At 41.7% G+C, this 17,225-nt stretch overlaps 1 protein-coding gene across 4 annotated transcripts in view; it reads left to right on the top strand.

Moving 5' to 3' along the window:
* LOC121277330 (nicotinamide riboside kinase 1-like) overlaps positions 1–15,152 on the top strand; it is a 30,933-nt gene extending 15,781 nt beyond the window's left edge. For 3 of the 4 annotated variants that reach the window (XM_041186665.1, XM_041186663.1, XM_041186664.1), the window contains 8 exons: positions 1,150–1,244; positions 7,623–7,713; positions 9,416–9,464; positions 10,082–10,238; positions 10,626–10,697; positions 10,780–10,886; positions 13,773–13,856; positions 14,980–15,152. In XM_041186665.1, the coding sequence (XP_041042599.1) occupies positions 1,216–1,244; positions 7,623–7,713; positions 9,416–9,464; positions 10,082–10,238; positions 10,626–10,697; positions 10,780–10,886; positions 13,773–13,856; positions 14,980–14,990 (600 nt within the window). In that variant the 5' untranslated portion in view covers positions 1,150–1,215 and the 3' untranslated portion in view covers positions 14,991–15,152. The remainder of the gene's footprint in view (positions 1–1,149; positions 1,245–7,622; positions 7,714–9,415; positions 9,465–10,081; positions 10,239–10,625; positions 10,698–10,779; positions 10,887–13,772; positions 13,857–14,979) is intronic. The other variant, XM_041186667.1, reaches the window with a different exon arrangement.
* The last annotated feature ends 2,073 nt before the right edge of the window (positions 15,153–17,225 follow it).

The following is a 17,225-nucleotide window of genomic DNA, read 5'->3' as shown; positions in this document are numbered from 1 at the left end:
ATAGAACATTTCAATTGCACCAATTCCGGAGTACAGGATTTGATGGGTTGATTTTGATCAATGTCTTCCAGTTCTTTGTTGGTGACACAAGGTGGTCTTCCCAGAATTTTCAGTTTTTAGTTCACTGGTTGAGCACTTGCCTTTCAATGTCTCCAACTGATTTCCCCCTTTGCCTCTTGACAGGGGTTTTCAGGGACAGACAGCAGGTTACAGAGATATGAGGAAAAAAAGCCAGCTAGCTGTTATTATGAAATTACTGGAATCTTAGACACAGGAGAAAGAGATTTTAGATATTTTCTCTTTCAGGCTAGGAGCTATTCTGCTGCACTGCTCTCATACAAACCCTGATCACATGTCAGGAGCCAATTAAAATGTTGCCAGGCAGTTCTCCATTAGGCCAGACTTCTCTTCAGCACCATCCTGTCTTTCATGGCATGCTCTGTTCCAGGACAGCAACATTGTATATATCACTCACACTGTTCCAGTAGACATAATGTTTAAACTGCAGCCATTGTAATTTTTATCCACAGTCCAACAGAAATAAAAAGATATGTTCTTTACAAAATAAAAATAAAAGCGAAGTAGAAAAGTCACCTAGTGTGGTGAGATGCATCCATAGTTAATGAGGGAACTAAGGCTGGAAACTACAGAGACTCTGGACACAATCTTTTCAATCCTTGCATATGGGGGTAGGGTAAGAGGACTGAAGGGTTGCAAATGTTACAGCCATGTTTAGAAGTGGGGAGAGGGATAAACCCCGGCAAACACAAGCATTGTGGGAGAACTTTTACAAACAAAAATCCAAGACTAGACTAATTGGTATTTGGAAAAGCATGGGTTCATAAATGAAAGTCAACATAGATAGATTTGTTAAAGGAAAATGAAAATATATTTGGCTAGCTTGGTTGAGTTCTTTAATGAAGTAATGTAGAGAGCTGCTGTGGGATACTACCTACATGGACTTTCAAAAGACATTTATTAGATGTGTTAGCAAAATTAAAGAAGGGTTTGAGTACCACTGTTCTGATTACGTGTAGGTAAAGAAAGTGATGAGGTGAGAAAGGAACAGACTGCAGCAGGCTCAACATAATATCAGAGACCTTACAGAAATACAAGAGCATAAATATCTTTCTTTTTCATAAATTGCAGGACTGATGCATCATCATTTCCTGAATTCAGTACAAGATTGATTAGAGGTCTGTTTGAAAGCCAAAAATGATAAAACTTATTGTTGGAATTGGAGGGTAAGTATCAGTAAATTTAAATCACTATTACTGAATTTATCACTTTACATGATGAGAGAATATGTTGCTGAGTTTACTTACCCTGTATTCTTCTGCTGAGACTATTTTTACAGCAACTTTCTTATCTGGAGTTATTACTTACAAAGTATTTACAGCACATACATAGGCCCAACGGGTCCATGCTAGTGTTTATGCACCACATGAGCCTCCTCCTTCATCTAACCCCATCAACATATCCTTCTACTCTTTTCTCCCTCGTGTGCTTTCCGTTAAATGCATATGTGATCATAGCCTCAACTACTTGTGGTAGCTAATTCCACATTCTGTTGAAGAGTCATACGGACTCGAAACGTTAACTGTGTTCCTCTCCGCAGATGCTGCCAGACCTGATGAGTTTTTCCAGGTATTTTTATTTTTGTTCCACATTTTAAGCACTCTCAGGGTAATGAAGTTTCTCCTATAGTCTCTTTGTCAGTGACCATCTTATATTTATGGCCCCTAGTTCTGGTCTCACCAACAAGTGGAAACATTGGATGGAATTTAATGCCCTTCCCCTTGGACTAGATGGTGCAGTGTGGGGACCCCATTGTCTTCCTGCCTCTGCCTCGATTAAGTCCAGGCGGAAAGGCTTGTGGACGGCCTTCCTGCCCCAAAACCACTTGAAGCCTATTTAAGGATCTGATCCAGCCATCTCTGGTATTCACCATGTGGCAGACAGGGCAGTTGCCATGCGGGAAGCCCAAAAAGCAAACTCTGTCGCGTGTGCTTGCAGGCTCCTGGGATGGGGGCTTGATCGAAGGCCTCTGATTGGCCGGCAGCTCTCAGGGAAGAGATGTCTACCCCGTGTTCCTTGATCTCAGTGAAGGCCAGCCACATAAGTGACTGGCAATTAACATAGTGGGCCTTCCCTAAAGGAGTCGAGATGGGGCTCTTGCTGACTCTCCAGCCGGCAGGCAAGATGCCCGTATCCTGGACTAAATTCCGTACATCTTGTCTACATTTATCTCATCAAACCCTTTCAGAGGGCAGAATCTTCAGTTTGGCGAGCAGGGGCAGGGCCCGCTCGCCAATGCATAAAATGACGCTCGGTGACGTCAGGCATGCATCCCGAAGTCATCACGCATCATTCAGATCTTGAGTTTGGTGGGCGCGCACCGGAGTCGGCTGCGCACCCGCCGAACTGTCAAAGGCCTATTAAGGCCACTTAAATTCCAATCCAAATAATTAACGTAGTTGCCTGTCCAACCTTAAGATCGGTGGGCAGGCGAAGAGCCCAAGTGGCCTTCGTATTTATCATGAAACCTCACCCACGGGCAGGATGGGGTTTCATGAGGGGTTTTTAAACTTTAATAAAATTTTTCAAAAAATTCATAGACAAGTCCCAGCTCATGTAACACTGACACCGTCACATGAGGGGACACATCTTAAAAAAATGTTTCTTCTTTTATTTAAATTTTTACATATCAAACTGATCTCCCTGAGGCAGCTCTGTGCTTCAGGGAGATTTCTGTGCTCTTTCGCGCACATACACGAAAGAGCACAGGCCCCGACTCGGCCTTCTTCTCCCACCCACACTGCGAATGCTCAGCACTTCCAAGTGCGCGTCACGCTGGGCGGGCCTTAATTGGCCCACCTATGTAAAAAGGTGGATGCAGTCGATCGCGGGCGGCGATCGGCTGCACCCCCGCCCCTGCCCGCTCCCGCCCAAACCCAGTGACGGGGAGAAAATTCTCCCCATAATATTAAAATCATCTATCAGATTACCCTCAATCTTTCTTTCCTGGATGAAAGAGAAGTATAACCTCTGAGTTCTTGTATCAGCTTATTAAATCATTCTTGGAGCTTCTCCAGTTCTATGTTCTTTTATAATACAGAGAGTGGAACTGTTCATGCTGCAAAAGTGTGGTCTAACCAAGTATCTATGCTAGTTAAACATAACCTCTGTTCTTTTCAACTCTATCCCTCTAGAAATGAAACCCAACAATTTTGTTTGTTTTTTTAATGGCTTTCTTAATCTGCAGTGCTACTTTTTAGCCATTTGTGTATCTACTCCCCGATTTCCCTGTTCCTCTACCCATTTAGACACTTATTTTCTAAGTGATATGCGATCTTCTTATTCTTCTTAACTCACACCTACCTATATTGAAGGTTTCTAAACAGCTAAAGCAAGCATCACAAAACCACCAAATTAAAATGTACCTCAAACAAAGAACTCAATCTGCTGAAATAATTTCTAAGGACTGTTTTGGCCACAATCTTCCTCCTTCACTCAGGCTACTGTTCCCAGCAAACAGTAACATTTATCACAAGCACATAAATAATGCACAATTCTTCTTTTTTAAATCTGTGAAACTATCAATAAAATTGCTAATTTCATGTTAGAAGAGCAGTTTATTCTACACAGGCTCACAACACTCTTTGAAACTTGGGGTTTGAATTAGAAATTTCACTTGGAATTGAATGCGAGGTATCTTCACCCGCTATTGAAAATGATACCCTGCATTGTGTGAGGCAATGTGGGAGTGTAGTTTTCAGATTGTTCCCAACAACTTGAGACATGAGCAGAAGAAAAAAAATAACTATAATGAAGCAGTTAACTTGTAAACTTTTTAAGTCTCAAGCCAAAAATTAAAAATTCTGTTGGTATTATTTGATGTAAGAAATTTTTGGGGTTTTTTTTTGCTTAAGGGGACAGCCTTGATGAATTAGGGAGAATAAAATGTGAAGTACTTGGATTTTAGAAAAATATATATAGCGTAGTATATGCTATTGGATTAATGATCCAGAACTCTAGACTGATGAGACATGAGTTTAAAACCCAACACAGAACAACTGGTTCACTAATGAATTATTGGGATGAAAAACTGCTATCCTTACCTGGCCTGCCTGTAGGTGACTCCAGGTCCACAGTGATGTAGTTGACTCCTAGCTGCCCTCTAAAATGGCCTAGCAGGCCACACTGTGAAGGAAAATTAGGGATGGACGATAAAGCCAACTTTCCCTGTGACATCCACATCCCATGAATGAATATACAAAAACCTACGAATCTATCATGGTTGACTGTGCAAAATCTGAACATTTTATAATGTAAATTACAGAATACAAAGTTTTAGGGAAGAAAGAACAGTTAATGAGATTAACTTTGACTTTTGGACACCTGACCGCCTGGTTGAATCATACCTGTAGTTTTGAGGCCAGAGTTTTAATTTCATTGCATGAGAGAGTTGTGGGGTGCCACCCAGGAATCTCAGTACAGTGAGAAACTTGGTTTGGAAACAACTGTGCTAAATTTAAATAAGGGTAATTACAAAGGAATGAGGGCAGAGTTGGCTGGAGTGGACTGGGAAAGCAGTTTAGCGGAAAAGAGGTTGATGATCAATGACAGACGTTTAAGAAAATATTTCATGACTCAACAAAGGCATATCCCAGTGAGGAAGAAAGATTCCAGGAAAGGGGATAGACCAACCATGGTTAACCAAGGAAGTTAAGAACAGTATCAGAAAGAAAAAACATACAATGTGGCAAAGATTTGTGGTAAGCCAGAGGATTGGGAAAGTTTTAAAAACCAGCAAAGATGACCAAAAAACTAAAGAGGGAGAAAATAAACTTTGAGGGTAAACCAGCAAGTAATATAAAAACGGACAGTAAGAACGTCTTTAAATATATAAAAAGGAAGAGAGAGGCCAAAGTGAACATAAGCCCCTTAGAGAATGAGGCTGGGGAAATAATAATGGAGAACCAGGAAATGGCAGAGGAGTTGAATAAATACTTTGCTTCAGCCTTCACAGTAGAAGATACTAATAGTCTTCCTAAAATACTAAATAATCAAGGGACAAAAACGGGGGGGAGGAAATAAATACAATAACTATCACTAGAGAAAAAGTACTAGGGAAACTGATGGGGCTAAAGGCTGATAAGTCCCTTGGACCTGATGGGTTGCATCCTAGGGTATTAAAGGAAATAGCTACAGAGATAGTGGACGCACTGGTAGTAATCTTCGAAGAATCCTTAGGGCAGTTTTTGCCCACTCATGTGCATCCCAACATGACCGGGCATCATTCCAATCTTCCATTTATCGGGCGCGCACCAGAGTTGGCGGCACACACCGGAGTTGGCTGTGCGCCCACCAAACTGTCAAAGGTTTGTTAAGGCCATTAATAAACTAATTAGGCAATTTGACAGGGCTGCCCATTCAACCTTAAGGTTGGAGGGCATGTAAAGAGCCCAGGGGGCCTTCGCATTTTTCATGAAATCTCATCCACGGGCGGGATGAGGTTTCATGAAGGGTTTATTAAATTAATACATATTTTTTAAACATTTCATAAACATATCCCAGCTCATGTGAGGCTGTCACGTGAGGAAGCATATGTAAATGATTTTTAACTTTCTTTATTTTAAACTTTAACACTGAACTTAATCTCCCTGAGGCAGCTCTGTGCCTCAGGGAGATTTCTGCGCTCTTTCACATGCGTGTGCAAAAGAGCGCAGGCCCCAACTCTCCCTCCTCCCCCTGCCCGCACAAGTAGCGCTGAGTGCTACCGGGCGCACGTCATGCTGGGTGGACCTTAATTGGCCCATCCACACAAAATGGTGGCGCGCAGCCGATTACAGGCAGCGATCGGCTCTGCGCCTGCTCCCTACTGTCCCATCCGATGAGGAGAAAATTCTCCCCTTAGATTCTGGAAAAGTCCTAGAGGATTGGAGAACAATCAAAATGGGAGGGAGACAAAAAACAGGTAACTATAGGCCAGTTAACTTAACATCTGTCTTTGGGAAAATGTTGGAGTCTATTATAAAGGATGTAGTAGCAGAGCATTTAGAAATACATAATCTAATCAAGCAGAGCCAGCATGGCTTGATGAAGGAGAAATCATGCCTAACAAATTTTTTTAGAATTCTCTGAGGAGGTAACAAGCAGGATAGATAAAGGGGAACCAGTAGGTATAATATATTTGGATTTCCAAAAGGCGTTCGATAAAGTACCATGCATAAGGCTACTTAGTAAGATAAGAGCCCATGGTGTTGGGGGTAGTATATTAGCATGGACAGAGGATTGTTTAAATAATAGAAGACAGAGAGTTGGGATAAGGGGGGCATTTTTGGGATGGTAACCTGTAACTAGTGGAGTGCCACAGGGATCAGTGCTGGGGCCTCAAATATTCACAGTATATATTAATGACTTAGATGAGGGAAGTGAATGTACTATCTTCAAGTTTGCAAATGACACAAAAATAGATGGGAAGGCAAGTGGTGAGGATGACACAAGGAGGCCACAGAGGGATATAGACAGGTTAAGTGAGTGGGCAAAAACTTGGAAGATGGAATATAATGTGGGAAAATGTGAGGTTCTGCAATTTGGCAGGAAGAATAGAGGAGCTGAATATTATTTAAATAGAAAAAGACTGCAGAAGGCTGCAGCACAGAGGGATTTGGGAGTCCTTGTGCATGAATCACAAAAAACTAACAAACAAGTTCAACAGGTGATAGGGAAGCCAAATGGAATGTTGGCCTTTATTTCAAAGGGAATGGAGTATAAAAATAAGGAAGTCTTGCTAAAACTATACAAGGCATTAGCTAGCCCGCACCTAGAATACTTTGAACAATTTTGGTCCATTAAACTAAGGAAAGATATACTGGCACTGGAGGCAGTCCAAAGAAAGTTTACTAGGTTGATCCTGGGTGTGGAGGGATTTTCTTATGAGGAAAGGTTGAACAGGTTGGGCCTGTGTTCATTAGAGATTAGAAGAATGAGAGGCAACTTTATTGAAACACACAAGAATCTTAGGGGGCTTGACAGGGTAGATGCTTAGAGGTTGTTTCCCCTTTTGGGAGAGTCTAGGACCAGAGGGCATAATCTCAGAGTAAGGGGGCGCCCATTTAAAACAGAGATGAGGAGGAATTTCTTCTCTCAGAGGGTAGCCAGTGTGTGGAATTCTTTACTGCAGATAGCTGTAGAGGCTGGGTCATTAAGTATATTCAAGGCTGATATAGACAGACTTTTAGTCAGTTAGGGAATGAAGGGTTATGAGGAAAAGACAGGAAAGCAGATTTGAGGATTATCAGATCAGCCATGATCTTATTGAATGGTGTAGCAGACTCAGTGGGCTGAATGGCCTGCTTCTGTTCCTACATCTTATGGTCTCCAGATCATAACTGGCCAGGAGTCATGATCTCGCTGGAGATGGGTTTTTGGAGCAGAAGCACCCAGGTTATTTCTGTGAAACCTGGAAGTGCACTTCTGTGACAATGTTTAGGTATTTTGATGGAATATAGCATTCTGGAGCATTGATGTGGTCTGCTTGGTCTGATCCTATTGTAATACACAATTTTATTTTGTGTAAATAAAAATAAAATTAGTGATGTCTCTTTTTAATTCAGTGTCACAAACGGTGGAAAAACTACACTTGCATGCAAACTTAAGAAAGCCCTTCCAAGCAGTGTTTTACTATGTCAAGATACATTTTTCAAGGTAAGTGGTAAAACACGCTAGATTTTTTAACAATTTCAGACTTTGTGTAATATTACTTTAAATGCATTAACTGCATTATGTTATGTGCTCAGGATGAGAAGAGACCATTAGGCCTATGTGCACTTGCCCTAATCTTGAACAGACTTACTTCCATGTCCCCACTCTTCGCTGTACTCTACAATCTTCTGAAAGAGGCAAAGAAACAGACCCATAGCCAACAAAAAAATCCTCTCTAAACCTGTATTGCAATCAGCCAAGCCCCAAACAAAATGGTTATTATCCAAGATCATACTTCTCTCTTGTCCTTCTGCCATCTTTTCCAGAAGTGTTTCTGCCATCTTTTCCAGAAGTGTTTCTAATGGCTTTTTAAAAGATTGAAAGGAGTAATTCCCTGACAATAATATCCATTTATATCACACCTTTAACAAGAAAAAATCCCAACGCACACAGAAGTATAAACAGACAAAACCCAACTGTGAACTCCTGTTTCCCCTGTGCTATGACACAGCAGATGATGTGGACCAAATCCACAAGGGAAACTCCGTTGCACTATCACAATGGTTTAGCAATTTGTATTCATTATTAGGGCCAGGATTTTACATTCGGCGTGCAGGAGCAGGCCTGACATGCCGGAACGTAAAATGACACGCGATGATGTCGGGCGTGAGTCCCAACACCATCGCACTGTCTCGTGATATTTTGTTCGTGGGCGCGCGCCAGAGTAGGAAGCGGACCCGCCGATAATTGAAAGGTCTATTAAGGCCATTAACGAACTAATTAATTTCAAATTTACACAGCCCGTCCAACCTAACAGTTGGTGGTCAGGCGAAAAGGCCAAGCGGCCTTTATGTTTTTTAGTAAGTCTCATCCACGAGCAGGATGAGGCTTCCTAAAGCTATTACAACTTAAATAAAAACTTTCTTTGAAAAATGAAAACATGTCCCCTCTAAAGTGACACAGTCACATGAGAGGGGACGTGTTTAAATTTTTATTGTATTTATTTATTTTTTTAACAATCATTGTGCGCAAAAGAGTGCTGGACCTGCTCTCCCTCCTCCCTCTGCCCGCACAGGTGCTACCACTCACATTCCACGCTGGGCCCACCCACGTGAAATCGTGGTGCAGAACCGATTGCGAGCTGTAGTCAGCTCCGCGGCCACCCCCGCCGCTCCCACCAAGCCTGCCCGACGTGGGAAAATTTCAGGCCTAGATGTGTGCACTTAATTCAGAAGTAATAAGTCCATGGAGACCTTTAGAGATATTTAAAAATTAACTTGAAGTACTTATTAACGAAAGGTTCCAAGCACATACATAAGACTGTAATTACTACTATAATAACCCCTAAAATTCCAAATTAACCTGACCCCCAGTTATACTCCCTTCAATGCAACTGTCCAAAATAGATTGTAGATTTAAAACAAACTCAGAAAATTAACACAATACCCTGGATAGTGGAATTTCAAGTGGCTTTTCTCCAGCTTCATCTTTGTTAAATAGCAGACTTATGCACAAATGCTGGAGGCTTCATTAAGGCTTTTCACACACTCCTGTTAGATCTTACATGGCCTTTCCCTGACACATAGCTCCAAGCTTAAAATCTTATAATCATATGTAGCAAAAATTGAGATTAATTTCTTAAACGATGAATGAACAACTTTATTTTTGAACAACAAATTAAGTTTTCATGTTTACTTTTATCCAGCCTGTCAGTGAGGTAGAGTTCGGAGAAGATGGGTTTCAGCAATATGATGGTAAGATTTATAACGTCTTTGGAAAAGGTTTTTTGATACAACAATCACAATGCAGTGGTCACAAATGTTTAATTCAAAAGAACAGAGTTTTTGTTAGAATGGAAATGGCCTGATTGAAACAGATCTAGGATCCACATGATTCAAATGTAAAAGAACCTACAGAAACATATAACAAACATTGGCATTTACTGTATTAGGTGGTCGCACTTGGAAAAGGAATTGTCTTAGCATTGGAAAATTTATTTTATTTACCACTACTTGAATCTGTGATGTATCCTCAACTAATCATCAGGAGAATGCTTTCAGTATCTATCCTTCTTCAGTCCCTTTCGATTTGCCCTCCACCCTCCCATGGAACTGAAATGTTCTCGCAGGATGTGGTACCCCTTTTTGTACTCTAAATAAAAATGGACTGAACGCTTGACTCCATTTATGTTCCAAATCAAATGATAATAGCGTTGGAACTCAAACCAGGGAAATGAATAGAGCTCTGTACTGAAAGAAAAAAGAAATGCATTTACATTTGTGTACAGACCGCTGTAACATTTGTGTTTTGTTACATTTTTAAGAGAATTAATTTCTCATCTGACAGTAATTATTTCATTAATAACTTTTAGTCATCACAGCTCTGGACATGAAAGCCATGATGGATACAGTTTATGCCTGGATGGAGAACATGTCTGCTGTGCATATTGAGCAAGAAGCTCCAGTTTTATCAGAGAACAAAGGCCTCAACATCCTGATAGTAGAAGGTTTCCTCCTTTACAATTATAAGTATGTTAGCTGCATATTTGAAAAATTCAGCTAATGTAATATGCTAATTAATTTGATATATTTTTATTAAATTATTGTGCAGAAACTGGTTTGTAAAGAAATTATTGCACTGGTCAATGTTAAGGTAATAACTCTGCACGGAACATGGGAGCACCAATTGTTTGAAGTTCAATTACTTCATCTTTACCAACTGCGAGGCGCAGAAATAAATGAATGCACCAGTTCCTATTCAAGTTAGCTCAGAACAAAAAACTTGAAGAGATCTTTACCAGTCCCAACAGGGATTTTGTGGAATCTGTATCCAGTCACAGATTTGGGTGTGTTGATGCATATGACTGAATTTATAATGCTGTATGTAGTGCTTTACACACACATATATGTTTTTAGACCCTTAAATGATGTTTTTAATCAACGCTACTATCTCTCCGTTCCGTATGAAGAATGTAAGAGAAGAAGATGGTAAGGACTGATTTAAAATATTTTTAAACACATCATTATCATCAAATTATCGAAAACTGTGAACAGAGTCTCTTTATTTTAGTTCAAGAGTCTATGACCCCCCTGATCCACCTGGATACTTTGATGGACATGTGTGGCCAATGTACCTCAAAAACAGAAAATACATGGAAGAGAAAGTAGCTGACATAAGTAACCATTTTCACTTTCGTTTACATCTGTAATTGTTTTCTGACCTAATCAAGATTGTTAGACTCCTGTGGATAACAGTTTAATGCCAGAATGCTGTCAGTTTAAATTTCTAAATGCTGTTGCTGTTTTTTGAGGATGTTACGTGTAGCAGAGGTAAAGGAGAACCGGTGGATATGGTATATTTGGATTTTCAGAATACCTTTGATAAGGTCCCACACGGGAGATTAGTAAACAAATTTAGAACACATGGGCAGGATTTTTCAGTCGGTACGTGGGCGCGGGCCCAACACGCTGACGCGTAAAATGACATGCGATGATGTCGGGCGTGTGTCCCGATGTCATCGCGCTGTGTTGCGATGTTTCTTTCGGCGGGCGCATGCCGGAGTCGGCTGCAAGGCCGCCGATATTTAAACGGCCTATTAGGGCCATTAAGGAAGTAATTAAGGTAATCCAACCTTAAGGTTGACAGGCAGGCGAAAAGGCCAAGCGGCCTTCGCGTTTTTTGGGAAACCTCATCCACGAGCGGGATGAAGTTTCCTAAAGCTTTTATTAATTTAATTTTTAAAATTTCCTAAATATAAACAGCGTGTCCCATTTCATGTGACACAGTCACATGAGGGGACATGTATGATGCTGTCAGACCTGCTGAGTTTTTCCAGCTATTTTTGTTTTTGTTCCAGATTTCCAGCATCCACAGCATTTTTCTTTTATGTTTAAATAAAATTTTAATCCATGTATTTCATATTTTCAGTAGCAATTCAATCTCCCTCAGGCAACTCCGTGCCTCAGGGAGATTGAAGCGCTCTTTCACGCTTGCGCGAAAGAGCCCTGGCCCCCAACTCTCTCTCCTCCCCTCCCCCACCCACACAGGTAGCTCTCGCTACCGCTTGTGTCTTATGCTGGGCGAGCCTTAATTGGCCCACCCACGTAAAATGGAGGTGCGGAGCAATCGCGCCCACTCCCACTGAGCCCACCCGCCGCCTGAAAAATAGAACCGGGGACACAGTCTCACAATAAGGGGCAGGCCATTTCAGACTGAGATGAGGAGGAACCTCTTTGCTCAGAGGTGGTGAATCTATAGAATTATCTACCCCAGAGGGCTGTGGAAGCTCAGTCATTGACCATGTTCAAGACAGAAATGAATAGATTTCTGGATAAGAAGGAGAACAAGGGATACAGGAATTGTGGTAAAAATGGCGTAAGAAGTAGATGATCAGCCATGATCTGCTTGAATGGCAGAGCAGGCTAAATGGGCTGAATGGCCCACTCCTGCTCCTTGTTCCTATGTTCCTAACCAGGATTTTGTAAGTAATTAAAAAAAAATCAAATGCATCTTCAGAAATTGAAACATATGTCTGCATGTTTAAAAGCTCTAATATAAGAAATAAGAATAATAAAAAGTGACTCTAGACCATCAAAATTCTAAACACAGCTGCAGTGTTATGATGAACAGAAGCTAGGACCGACTTTTTGTGAAGGAGACTAGAAGCAGGTGTCAGGAAAGTCCCGACTCTGTAACCCATCTCCATTAAAGAGGCCCCTACCCACTATTTTCATTCCAGGGAAGTGAGTCGGGTTGGAGTTGCACCCCACCGCCTCCCGAGGCATGCCTGAGGCTGCAACAGAGGTAGTAGGCCCGCTTCTGTTTTTTGAGACGTCGGCCCAGTTGTAATCATACCCGTCAGGCCCACGAGTCCTTACCCTCACACCCCACTGACTCCCATGTCCTTTCTTATCACCCATGCACCTTCATATTCCCCAGGCTCCCTCCATGTCCTCTCAGATCCCCCTTCCTGACCTTAATGCCACCTGATATCCTCCATGTGCCCCCATGCTCCCCCATGCACATCATATCTTCCATTCCCTCACGTGCATATCTCCCATACCTTCTGTACCACCCGTAAGTTCTTATAAGTGTAAATCAATCATAGTATCAATGTCAGAAGCTCTTTTCCACTTCACATCTCAATCGTCTCTAAATAAACACCTAATCTACATAGGAAAAACAGGTGTCTGCTTTTGTTGATACAATTGCCAAATGGCCTCATTATGAATGTTTCGCCAAGTTCCAAAAATGCCTAATGCACTCAACCCAGCAGGCAATGTTTATACAGCTTTCAGGAGAGTGCAAACTTAGTTTGATTGACATCTCTAGTATGTTTTTTTTCTTTGATGTGGTTTTTGTGTTAATTTACACAAGATTAACAAGTATAAAGTGGAGAAAAGCTTCTGAGATTGATACTATTAAATGGCTGTGATTGGTTGATAGCTTTATGAGAAGTTGAGGGCCAATATATTGGAATTGGAAAGTTGAATTTTTCTTTTGGTTGATTACTCGAGACTAGGGTTACTCATGGTTCACAACTCCCTTAGAGGTTGTGAACCATGTCTACTTAGAGAAGATGTCTGACTATACCAAAATTGGGAGTGGAGTGAGGTGTGGGGGGACTGCCCACCCCCACAATGGAGTCAACAAGAGCAGGAGTGCTGTGTGTGGGCTGGCTACCCACAGCCTTATCCTGCATCAGCAAAATTTGCCAGAGACAGGAATGAGGGCAGGAATCCAGGAATTGGGTCCCACCCATCATTTTTAAATGTCATCTGTGTCAGCTTACTTGGTGAAAATCTAGGCCTATAAAATATGTTTTTGCACAAACCACTAATATCTATTATCTTTTAAATTATTCACAAAAAATATTAATTATAATATTTATACCTAGCTGAATTAATGTTTTGATACCTGCCATTTTCAAAGCTCTTGACATTTATAGTATTTTGTACATTTTTCCTGTAGCCTGTAAGATAATGCTAACAATAAAGATCACAATGTTTGACTTCAGAAATTTACATAGAGCATCCATTGATCCAGTGTGTTTTTTGCCTCAGTTTACTTAGATGGAACAAATCCCCCAGATGAATTATTTGCTCAAGTATATGAAGATATTTTAAGGGAAGTTCAAAAACTCCAAGGTCAGGCTTTTTTTCTTGTGATTCATGCTTCTGTTTTGATAGAAAAAGTGAGAAGAGGCAACATAAACTAAATGGTATAACGTTAAAATGAATACAGGAGCAGGGAGACCCTGGGGTTTGCTTATAGAAGCCTTTGATGGTCGGGCAAGTTGAGAAGCCTGTTAGAAAAACACGTAAGATCCATGGCTTTATAAATAAGAGTATAGATTAAAATAATAGGAATGCTGTACTAAACCATTATTAAGTCACTGGGTAGGCACCAGCTGAAGTATTGGTTCCAATTCTGGAAACCACACTTTCGGAAGGATAACAAGGCCTTGGAGTGGGTATAGGAGAAATTTACTGGAGTAATATCAGAGATGTGGGGCTTCAGTTACCCGGGGAGACTAGAGGAGCTGGGATTTTTCTCCTTCGAGTATGGAAGAGTATGGGGAGATTTAATTGAAGCAGTCAAAATGGTATTGTAAATATTTTGATAATGTAAATAGGAGAAATATTTTCCAGTGGCCAAAGGGTCAGTAACCAGAAGTCACAGATTTAAAGTACTTGGCAAAAAGCAGAGGCAATATGTATTATGATCTGGAATGCACTGCTTGAAAGGGTGGTGGAATAATTCAATAATGATTACCAATATCTTTCAAAAGGAAATTGGAAAAATACTTGAAGGGGAAAATTTGCAGAACTCCAGGGAAAGGGCAGGGGAATTGCCAATAGTTGGAAAACGCTTCCAAAGAGCTGACACAGACACAATGGGCTGAATGGTTCTGTGAATTAAGAAGAAAAAGAACTTCTTTCTTTCTTTTAAAAAGTGACCTCCTCTGCCACAAGTGGAATTAGGACTGACTTCAGTAATGTGTTTGCATCACACTTAACAGCTTAAAAAAATTGTTGCCTGCACATCAGTTTCAGGGTGGATGCTCTGACCAACATTGTCTGCCAGTGGGACTCACTATTTTAATATTAATAAGCCTTACTCCTGCTGACCATATGTTTACATCTATTTAATCAGCTTGCTTATATCAATATGCCATTCCAGATAATGGAAAGTTACTGTTTTGTGAGTGTGAAATCAGCTTTCTTTGATTGTGTCATAATAATTTACTCTGATGGTTGTCTCTTATAGACAGTTGCTGACTAAATGACACCACTGAAACAGGATATTGGAAAATTGAAGATTCTAGTGAACAAACGACTACCCGTGACTGAAGGAGATTTGGTGAAAATCAAGAGACTCCATTGGAATGTGCACAAACCAAGCTTTAGAATAATATATACATTAAATATGTTACACTTGAACACTTCCTGTCCTCAAAATTTCACATCCTGTTTTCACAACATTTGTGTGATGCTTTCGTTTATTACGATGGGCAGATTATTGAGCTCGGTTGGCGGACAGGCACCCGACCTGGCCAAGCATAAATGACACACGATGATTTGGCTGGCAAGCATCCCAACGTCATCACATAGTCCCGCGATATTCCGTTCAGCAATTACAAGGCCTATTAAGGCCATTAAAAAGGTAAGGTAATTAATTTCAAATTTATGCTGCCCCTCTAATCTAACGGCTGGCGGGCAGGCAAAAATGCCAAGCGGCCTTTGACTTTTTAGGAAACCTCATCCATGGGCGGGATGAGGTTTCCTAAAGCAAATAAAATTAAAATTTCACACTCAAATTAAGAACATGTGACGGAGTCACACGAGGGGACATGTTTTATGACATTCTTATTTTGTTCGTTAAGTTTTTTCAAAGATCTCCTGGTCTCAGGGAGATTGAAGCGCTCTTTTGTGCGCATGCCTGAGGTTCACGCTAGGCCCACTCGCCCTCCTCTCCCTGCCCGCACAGGCAGCCCATCGCATTTCACACTGGGTGGGCCTTAATTGGCCCGCCCGCGTAAAATCGTGGTATAATGCCGTTCATGGGCGGTGGTCAGCTTTCCAACTGCCCCCGCCAAGGGCAAAATCTTGTCCCATGTGTCAACACTAATCATGGGAATTCCTTATTTACCTATAATCAATAATAGTCTGTTATATTTCTTAGCCTTCCTCCAGAAAATGGGATTGTGGTAGCTGCTCTGTTCGTCTGCTAGCCATTTACCTTTTAATGGTCACATGTTTTTAAGTGCTGACTCCAGCTCCAGCCTATGGAAGGGATTTTCCATCCCCACCAGTAGTGGGTATCGTTGCTGGCGGGGCTGGAAAACCCCAGCCTATGGGGCAGAATTCTTACCTCGATGGGCGGGCGGGCCCCACCGGCTCAGCAGTGGGCGGGCAGCCGAACCCCGCCGCCGAAACAGGGCCCGCTGCCATTTTGAGTGGGCGGGCCAATTAAGGCCCACCCAGCGGCCTGCCCGACAGGAAACGCTGTGCGCTTCCTGTCGGGGGGTGGAGGGAATCCCCATCTGTCAAAGTGCGCTCCTTCACGCATGCAGGCGAAAGAGCGCACTGCTCCCTGAGGCAAAGTCCTATCTCAAGGAGATTCGAGAGAGGTAAGTAAACTCTAAAAATAGATAAATATTAAAATTATTAACGTGTCCCCCTCATGTGACAATGTCACACGAGATGGGACATGTTAATAATAAACACAAAATTTATTAAATTTTTAAAAAACGGACTTGAAACTTCATTCCGCCACTGGATGAAATTTCATTAATAATCTGCAGCCCACTGAGGCTCCTGGCCTGCCCGCCAGTCTTAAGGATGGCCGGGCAGGGTGTTTAATAAGGTTAATTAGCCTGTCAATGGCCTTAATTGGCCATTGACAGGTTGGCGGGCAGACAGCTGATTTCGTTGTCCGCCTGACTCTGTGAATATTTAAAGGGACCGGGATGACGTCAGGGGTTCCTCCCAACATCATCCCGTGTCATTTTCCCCTCGGCGAGCGGGCCCCGCCCCCAAATTACCAAGGGGAATATCCTGGCCTATGTTTAGGAATTTCATCTAAGTTCATGAGTTCAACAACCTATTTTGTGCTTTTTCCCCTCCACAAATAATTAAAATTAAAAAAAACAGATTCTTATCTTAATTTCTGATTTTTTCCTACAGTCTATAGTCAGACCTCTGGTATTCACTCCATGCACCAATCCTGCCCTGTTCAAAATTTCCAAGCACCACTCTCAAATTTCTTGCCTCCCTATTGATACTCCATGGTCCTAGCCTACCTATTTCAAAATGTGGTGGTGTTCCCATGTGTCTGCTTCCCTTGTCCTTCTAGATGTTAGTGGGATTTGGAAGGTGCTGTCTAAGGAGGCTTGGTGAGTTCCTGCATTGCAACTTGTAGGTACCCTGCTGCTACTGTGTGTCGGTGTCGGAGAGAGTAAATGTTTGTGGGTGGGGTGCCAATCAAGCGGGCTACTTGATATTGGATGGTGT

This window comes from Carcharodon carcharias, chromosome 4 (assembly GCF_017639515.1).
Source record: "Carcharodon carcharias isolate sCarCar2 chromosome 4, sCarCar2.pri, whole genome shotgun sequence".
In the NCBI taxonomy this organism is placed as follows: Eukaryota; Metazoa; Chordata; class Chondrichthyes; order Lamniformes; family Lamnidae; genus Carcharodon; species Carcharodon carcharias.
This window is presented reverse-complemented; position numbering and strand designations above follow the sequence as displayed.